Genomic DNA, 9,660 nt, shown 5'->3' with positions numbered 1-9,660 from the left:
CGCCCCCCACCCGCTCCCACCAGAAACTCTGGAACCCTGGAGCCGCGGGGGAAAAAACAAGTTTTCACTCAGCACCCCGAGGAATCTGCTAGAGCTGGAGGGACCAGAGAGCCCGCACCTTTCAACTCAGAGCAGCCGTGCCAGCAATTCTCTCCGGAGATTTGCGCCGCTCTCCTCCTTGACAGCCGAACTTCTTCTCTGCAGTGGGCGTCAGTGAACGTGAACTCAAAATTCAGCGTGCTCAGCCACCAAAATCTGACATCGGTATCAATACCCCAAGCCTACCCCCAAGATTAGCAAACGCCTCAGGAAGAGAAAAGAATGTTAAGGCCAGGGGATGGGGACGAGTGCTGTGAAATGCTTTTGGACGCGTTGTGGCCACCGTACTCCTTAACCACAGCTGTAGTTACCTGCGGGTAAGACTTGTCCAAGGTCAAGCCAGTCAAAATTCCAAAACAGAAGCGCAGGCGTGGGAGGGGGCAGCGGCTCACAAGGCCCCACCCCTAGCTCAGGAGCTTCTGGCAGTGGTGGCTCAAGTAAGGGTTGGGGGGTATTTTTCTTTAGGGGTGTGGGTACAAGCGTATGGGCAACACTAAAATGGGTTCTGAAGGGGAAGGAAGGCAAGTAGGGAGCGGTACCTGCTGTGGGGAGGGGTCTAGGGGAGATGGAATGGGGAGTGCAGGGCTTATGACCAAAATACATTGTACACATGCATGACATTCTCTAACAAAAAAATTATGCTAGAAAATCTCTCAATCGAGGCAGAGGCAGGCAGATCTCTGTGAGTTTGAGGCCAGCGTGGTCTACAGAGCGAGCTCCAGGACAGGCTCCAAAGCTACACAGAGAAACCCTGTCTTGGGCGGCGCAGGAAATAAGGAAAGTTTAGCAAAACATCAAGGCTGACGTTTTGACTCTGATTTCAGGGCTACTGAGCACATGCCCAGTATGTATGAAACTGTGAGTCAAACGGTAACAACACAGACAAAAATCCAAACAGCAAAGCTGAGTCCACAAATTCGTATCAATCTGTACATCGAAACATCCCCTTTAAGTAAAACTCCAATGACAGGAAAAAGTTTTGCTCAAAATTTCTCCAGGCTAGGATATAGATCAGAGTTAAGAGTGTTTGCCGAACATGATCAAAGCCCTGGGTTTGAGTTCCCAGCACACCACACACACACACACACACACACACTCACACATCACACGTACTTACACATCACAAGGCATGCACACTCACGCATGCACATGCATGCACACACATGCCCACACGTGCTCTCACACACGCATGTACACTCACGCATGCATACACATACACACATACCTATGAATCCATTAAAATGTAAAGTTGGGAAGGTCAGGTCAGGGAGCTGGGAAGATGTCAGTAAAGCGATTGATTGCCTTACAAACATGAGTCTGATGCCCTGAACCACATAAAAAGGCAAGCGAGGTGGCATGTGTTTGTAATCCCAACATGGGGAGATGGAGATGGAGGATTCATGAGGCTCACCGGCCAATTAGACTAGCTTACTTGGTAAAACTCTAGGCCAGTGAGAAACTTCATCTTAAAAACAAAAACAGCAAACAAAAGGAGAGACCCGAGAACCACTCAGGGCTATGTTGACAGCCTGTGTACCCCGCAAGCACACTCAGAATTTCAAAGTTAAATTTTGGTAATCTACATTTTATTCCTAGACAATAATATAAAGTCACAAAACTACTCACTAACACCTAAGATTTTCACGTCTTATTTATCCGGGGAAAGAATGATGCCCAGCACTGTATGGACGTCAGAGAACAACTTTCAAGAGGCGATTCTTGACTTCCACAACCTAGGTCTAGGGATCTGATTCGGTTGTCAGCTTGTTGGCAAGGGCCTGTACTACTGAACCATCCCACCCCAACCATTTTTCCAGACAAGGTCTTCTATCATAGGCTGATCCTGACTCTCAATATAGTCAGGAGAATCCTATTGTCTCCAACCCCTAAGTGCTGGGATTACAGCTGTTTGCCACCATGCCCAGCTTGTGTTGAGTTTGAAATCTAGCCATACGGTTCTAACACTTTCCCTTTTGAAACTATATTATAGAAAAATGTTGCAAATAAAAATACGTCACACGCTGAGATTAACCAGACTGAGGCCACATAACTCGAATGAACTTCTCTATTTAGAACGTCCATTTGGAACAAAACCAGTGATGCTTTAAGTGGGACTTTGTTCTTTTGTTCACAACTGAGTATATTTTTGTGCACTTATCCTCCCCCAAAGTGAAAAATCCATGGCAAGAGTGGAACTAGAAAAACAAGATTTACACCCGAACATAACGCATTCTCATCACCTCCAGTCCTTCATCCCCTAATATTTAGCCTCCGTGTTCTCTTCATGCATGGTAAACTCTACCCAAACATACATTTGTTTGCAAAAATACATGTCATATTGGCTAGGTACCACCTATGAGAGAGAAGATGCTTTTTTTTATGAGATTGTGACTGCACAAAATATTAGTCTGCCTATTCTATAAATGTTGCGATCACATTCTGATGTGGGAAGGTCATTGGTTAATTAATAAAGAAACTGCTTGGCCCGATAGGTCAGAACATAGGTGGGTGGAGTAGACAGAACAGAATGTTGGGAGGAAGAGGAAGTGAGGCAGACACCATGCCTCCCCTCTCCAGGGCAGATGCAATGAAGCTCCGACCCAAAATGGACGTAGGTTAGAATCTTTCTGATAAGTCACCACCTCGTGGTGCTACACACATTAATAGAAATGGGCCAAGCAGTGTTTAAATAAATACAGTTTGTGTGCTGTTATTTTGGGGCATAAGCTAGCCAGGCGGCCGGGAGCCGTGCTGCAGGAACGCAGCCCGCAGCTCCTCACTACAACATTCTTCATTAGAGTGAAGAGAATTCACTACTCCCAAATTTCCACTGTCCATTCATCTGTTGATGGACAAACAGGTTGATTCCAGTTCTTTCCCATTCTATGTGAACGAGGAAGAAAGCAATAAACACAGAGGTGCATCTATCTGTGGTAGGCTATGGTGTTCTGTGGGTATAGATCCAGGAGTGAAACAGTCGGGTCCTATGGCAATTCTATTTTTAATTACTCGAGGAATCTCAAAACTGATTTCCATAATGGCTATATTACTTTTGCCCCAACCCTTTGTTGTCACTTACTGACAGCTGCCATTCTGACTGGGTCAGGAGGTATCTCAAAGTAGTTTTAATTTACATTTCCCTGACATGGATATTGAACACTTTTTAAAAAATTTTTTTCGAGACAGGATTTATGTAGCCCTGGTTGTCCTGGAACTCACTCTGTAGACGAGGCTGGCCTTGAACTCACAAAGAACCGCCTACCTCTGCCTCCTGCGTGCTGGGATTAAAGCCCTGTGCTACCCCCATCCAGCTTCTACAGGACGCTTCTTACACAGGTCTGTACCGCCTATCTACTGTGGTGTAAATGAGCTAACAAACTCTCCAACTTAGATGCGTCTGATAGTTTTAAATTTTCTATACCCTAGAAAACACCATACCAAATATCTCTTAGATAAGTATAGTCAACTCTGTTTCTCCAATACTAAAAATAGCAATTGGAGCAAATAGGTGCTAGTGTCGGCAGAGCCTGAACTGCCAGGTGAGGATGGCGCTGTCACACTTCACATCCCCAAATCTTTCCTTCTGAGCTCAAAGACAATCGATCCAATCAGAAGCATCTGGCGGCTTGCTCTCCCATTCCACTGGGGAAAGCCAATTATCATTTCTTAGGACGAAGTGCAAAATTAACCTTAGTCTTGGGGGAGAGCACCCATGATCTGAGTTTCTTCTTCCTGTGGATTTCCAAGACGCAAGAAAGCTCTGTGGAGCCTACTTCTACATCTAATAAGTGTCTGCCATAGAGCAACAAGACAAAGTCAAAACCCATGAGCTTCATTGTGTTATGTGACAGCAAACTGGCCACATCCCGTGTACTTACTGCCTTTCCTTGGTCGTTCTCACTGACCAGAGAACACTGCAAGTCTGTTTCCTGTCAGTGTCAATGACGTTCAGTCTTATTAGCTGTATTTAGTATGACTCAGTGTGTTGCATGAGATCTATGGCTCCGCCTACTGGGACTACATGGTCTTGGGTCTCTTATTCCATTCCTTCCTGAAGCAAGTCCAGGAAAGAGCCCAGTTCTACCATAGGCACACTGCTTGGTGTTGTTCAGAGACAAGCTGTCAAGGTGTCAAGGGCTGGAGACCCGTTTTGCCTTCCACGGAAAAGCTGGCTATCCCAGTGGCTCAATGTCTCATGCAAAATTCCCCTAAAACCCCAAGGTCCTCGCTGGACTGCCTGGAAATGTAGCCAGCACCGAGTGTTAATGACACAGGGAACTGTCTGATGGCAGGCACTTCCTTAGTAACAAAGGTTGCAGTCAGGATGAGCACAGGGGAAGGGCTTCAATATACAGTTCCCTGCTTTCTGTTGATGAAGGCACTGAAGATGTAATTACCACGAAGAAAGGAGCGTTATATAGTGAAGACTGTGTCCATGGGACACCAGCTATGATCCAGAGAGTGAAGTTCCAGCCGTTGGGAACACAACAGGTCAGTGTGAAGCCTAACAGAGGGATGACCTGCTACTAATGTCTGGATAAGCTTTTACTCCGTGTTCACTTGATCTCTTATTTTTCACATGGGAAGACCTACTGAGGAAAAGGTTTAAAATGTACTAGAATCCTTTAATCACACTACTAGAATGTTGTCTGAATTACAGAAATTCTGTAACAAATGTTGATAGTCTAGTTCTAAAACTTCTTTGTTTTAAAGATTTACTTATTTATTAAGTATACAATGTTCTGTCTGTGTGTATGCCTGCAGGCAAGACGAGGGCACCAAATCTCATTACAGATGGTTGTGAGCCACCATGTGTTTGCTGGGAATTGAACTCAGGACCTCTGGAAGAGCAGCCAGTGCTCTTAAGCGCTGAACCATCTCTCCAGGCCTGTTTTTGTTTTTGTTTTGTTGGTTGGTTTTGAGACAAGGTTTCTCTGTGTAACAGTCCTGGCTGTCCTGGAACTCGCTCTGTAGACCAGCCTGGCCTTGAACTCACAGAGCTCCACCTGCCTCCCAAGAGCTAGGATTTAAGGGGGTGCCCCACCAATTTTTTTTTTCCAATGTGGCACTTGTTAAAAATGGTCCACTCCTCATAGGTATTAAACATTTTATTTAAAGATTTGAATGTAAAAAATTATACAAATACAGATTACATTAATAGTGAACAAGACAATATTCTACATGACAAAAAATAAAAACATTTCTAAACCAAATGTACCGGCACTGAGGACACATGGAACTAGACATCCAATCCAGCTGCATGTGATAAAACGATCCGACCACAGTTTATGCAAAATAAACGATTTCTAAGACACCAAATGCCAATCACTCCGCTCATTCACATCAAGAGGCCCCTGATGAGTATTTTGAGAGAACTTTTACATAACGTATAAAGAGTTGGCATGGCACTTAAGGACTGAAAACTAGAACTAAAAGACATTTACAATAATTCTGTATAAAACACACACAGTAAATCTTATTAGTTAAAAAAAAAGATTTAAAAACAAAGACCACCATTAATAAGAGACCTCATGATAGAAAACTGCTCATTTGCACAGCAGTGGCAGGAAACGGGTTTTACTGGGGATGAGGGCAGGGAAGGTAGGTAACTTGGATTAGTTCATTTAATGCGTAGACAAATTTGGGGATAATTCACTGATTATCTTTCTTGAACTATTTCACCACAGAAAGTAGACTCACACCCCATAAGAAATATTGTCACACATATAAAAAGAATACCTCGAAGAAAATGTTTTTCAAAATGAAATACGAAGTCTCCAAAGAGTCCGAAGGTAGCCCAAGGATGTGCATTTCCAAACAAACTCTTAGCGACTGCTGTAATTCCAAGGTGCCCGAGGGACAGCACCCTTCAATGGTCATAAGTGTCCTCACACTCCAGAATTCTCTACCAGTTTATGACGCATGCGAGGCTGCCTCACAACTTAAAATAAACCGAAGTATTGGGGAAGCACACTTCTCAAACACGAGACAAACATGGACATGTAGATAAACAGTTGCTTGCTGATATGCAGTCTACTGCATGTATTTGGCTGCCCCCACCCATTTCTTTATTGCAGGGGAGGTGTGCGTGTGCCATGGTGTGCTAGCTTGTAGGAGTTTGTTCTTTTCTTTCACCGTGTGGCATCCAAGCCAGGCCATCAGGCGGGGCAGCAAGTCCTTTACCTGCTGAGCCACTTCACTGTCCCTTATTTAGCTTCAGTCAGTGGAGGTTTCCAGTGCTCTCGGCCTTAAGTTATTTGAAGAAAAGAAAATGCATGACACAGACTTGGGAAAACTTACACTTCTTATGAAACATAGCATCCCCCAAAGGATAATTTTTAAATACCTACATGTTTTAAATCATTATAAGCTCAACACTAGATAGCATCCCTAAAATTAAATTTTACTGATTTGACAATTGTACTTTATCTAGATTATTATTTTAAAGTTCTTTATATAAAAATATTTAAAATAAACAGCAGAATGATGTTAAATGGTACTTCTTTAAATACAATGTTGCTAAATACTAATATTAATAAAAATATTGTGGAGAACTGACGAACTCTGCCTCTGAAATGCATTCTATTATGTATTATGTTTGTTACCTAAGACATAAAACTCAGTAGGAACTGCAAACACGTGTGTTACAGTTACTCATGTCATACATAAACTACTGTTCTGGAATTTCATTGTAGACGCCATTAACTGGTCCTAAAAGTACAAACAATGTACTTTGGGGAAGGAATCGTAAGTAGTTAAGACATTCTACTTAAATTATTTTCCTGCATACTAAGTAATAAAATATATGTATATATATATACTCTGCCTCCCCTGAAGGAATGGAATGCTTTTCTAAGTTTGGGAAGAAGTGAGTACTTCCTCATTATTTAAAACAAATCTCAAAAGCACGTGTAGGATTCATTCCCAATAGAAAATAAAACATTACTATCATCCTGCTTTTTCCTTTGTATGTACTGAGCAACTGTTCGTATGCTCTCTGGGTCCTTGACCTGCATATGCTATTCTCTCTGAGAGGGCAAGCTCAGACGCTAACCCCTTATTCTAAAAAGAAAAAAAAATTAAACACAAAATAAGCGGGCGGTGGTGGCGCATGCCTTTAATCCCAGCACTTGGGAGGCAGAGGCAGGCGCGGATCTCTGTGAGTTCAAGGCCAGCCTGGTCTAGAGTGAGTTCCATGACAGGCACCAAAGCTACAGAGAAACCCTGTCTCAAAAAAGCAAAAAAAAAAAACCAAACAACCCACAAAATAAATCATTGAGCCAATTTTTCAAACACAGCTAATTTATAATCCAATTCTTACTAAAACAAGTCAATAGTGTATCAATTTGATAACCGTTCCTTTAAATATCAATAATTATCCGAACTAATGAGAAAATTTATAGGACTCTTCAAGGAACTCTGAAACTAGTATGAGATGTACTGTGAGCTACCCTCCACTACACAATTAGGCCTTCCGGTGACTTCCCACGATGACAACAGCTGTGGGCGACTGATGATGTAATCCCACCCTGCGTGCCAACGCAGCAGAGGCTCTGCTTGAGAAGCTGTGGTACTTCCTTGCTGAGTACTCCGGAGAACAAGCGAAACTCAAGTCTGACATGACTGTCGGGAAGCGAGCTCTATGAGTCCTATCATCTATAAGAGGATGCTGGGAGATTCTGCAGGTGACAAGACAAAACGCTAACGATGGCCAGGCTAACAGGCGGATCCATGCAGTAATGGCAGTAAGCAAATGAACAGCTGAAAAGCGAGGGTCAGACACATTCTTCTGCAGACATCAGAAGAGGGTTGATATACTCAAAACCTTCAAATTCAGACTGATCAATCTTCCTCACGATGTCACTGTTGAAAGAAAAGTGAATTTATTTTCATCATAATTAATTAAGATTTTTTTAGCTTTTAAAAAGTGAAATACAACTAAAAAGAAAAAAAACAGAGCTAAATGATTTTAATTGTGGAAAGAAAACAAATTATTAGATTAATCACAAAGTGAGTTCTAGAACAATTAAGAAGAAAAAAAAAGTCCACGAGGAAAGCTAATAGTCCCACAAGCAGCCTGAGAGCCAAGAGGGCTCAGAATCAGGCTGAGGATTTTTAAAAACACAGAAATTTATCACAATCAGCCGGGCGGTGGTGGCGCACGCCTTTAATCCCAGCACTCGGGAGGCAGAGGCAGGCGGATCTCTGTGAGTTCGAGACCAGCCTGGTCTACAGAGCTAGTTCCAGGACAGGCTCCAAAGCCACAGAGAAACCCTGTCTCGAAAAACCAAAAAGAGAAAAAAGAAAAAAAAAAAGAAATTATCACAATCCCAGGTATTTTAACTTTTACTCTGAACAGAACTCTTGATTATGGTAAATAGGCAGGTCTAATTTAACATCCAGTTCGGCAACCACTTTGCCAGGCAGATGGTGAAGAGAAGGAAGAAGTCAGCCAGAGGAAACGGCAACAGAAACAAGTGCAGCGCGAGACCTGGAGCAAAGGGAGAGGCTGGCACTGCGTCACCCTGGACACCTAGCTTAGTGCCCAGCGAGAGCAAAACCATCCAGCACTCCAGGACCTGAAGGGACGTACCACACTGCCAAGCACAACACTGTAAAACTCTAAGAGAAAGCAGTACTTGTGGTGGACAGCAGGTGGCTTCCTCCGTCACCCACCTTACTTTCTGAGCAGGCTCTCACTGGACCTGGAGCTCACGATCTGGAAGGATGGTTAAGCAGCTCCAGGTCCCCATGCTTGCATGGCAAGCACTCAACCACTCAGCCATCTCCCAACTCCACTGTCTGCAATATTTCCCACAGCTGAGTCCTCTCTAACCACACGTGGAAAGGGAGGGCAACACCAAGCTGGAGAAATCACGGCAGTCGGCATTCACTACACTGCATACGGAACTGGAAAGGCGGGCAAGTGTGCAGAAACGAAGAACGCACCAGAGCTGGAGCTGGGGGCTGGAACAGCACTGAGGGGAGGGCCACTGGAAGGCCAGCGGCGCTGCATTTATGACTAACGAACCAGTTCCATGAAGAGATTTCACCTCCACTAGTCAGATCTGGTCGCAATTTCAGGTCTTTGAAAAAGAGGAAGATTTCAACTGGTGAAAATGACCGAGGAAAAGAAAGACTGCCCCAAACACCTTTTGTGTTTTAGTGCTAGGGCTAAAAAGCAAGGCAGGGACAGAGGTGGGGTGGGGTGTGGACAGTTGTCATGTGGGAGGTTTCTGACTAGGGCTGAGGAACTGAACAGTCCCTGAAGCACACTGGATAGGAGACACAGTAAAGGAGAAGGAATCAACGATCTGGGGAGACTACACTCTTGGTATAATGTGTGAGACTGGATCTCGGGTTACGGCAACAGAATAAGAAAAGAAAGCTCAGATCCAAGTGCTATAGGAAAACACACAAAGCCGCCTCAGCAGTGGGTAGTATAGAATCTGCTGGCTGAAAGACATCGACAAGCATAGCTGAATCTGTCGACAGGAATAGGTGGTGGTGCAAAAGGCAGCCGTAAGGCATGACCTAAACCGAGGGACAGCACAGAAAGTG

General features: G+C 43.9%; 1 protein-coding gene across 1 annotated transcript in view; it reads right to left on the bottom strand.

Moving 5' to 3' along the window:
- Window positions 1-5,191: 5,191 nt before the first annotated feature.
- The window catches only part of Prkci (protein kinase C iota), a 60,249-nt gene continuing 55,780 nt past the window's right edge, over window positions 5,192-9,660 (bottom strand). Inside the window, exon 18 of the mRNA XM_057757066.1 lies at window positions 5,192-7,962. Within this exon, the coding sequence (XP_057613049.1) occupies window positions 7,875-7,962 (88 nt within the window). The 3' untranslated portion in view covers window positions 5,192-7,874. The remainder of the gene's footprint in view (window positions 7,963-9,660) is intronic.

This window comes from Chionomys nivalis, chromosome 24 (assembly GCF_950005125.1).
Source record: "Chionomys nivalis chromosome 24, mChiNiv1.1, whole genome shotgun sequence".
NCBI classification, from domain to species: Eukaryota; Metazoa; Chordata; class Mammalia; order Rodentia; family Cricetidae; genus Chionomys; species Chionomys nivalis.
The sequence above is the reverse complement of the archived record's forward strand: the minus strand, read 5'-3'. Positions and strand labels throughout refer to the sequence as shown.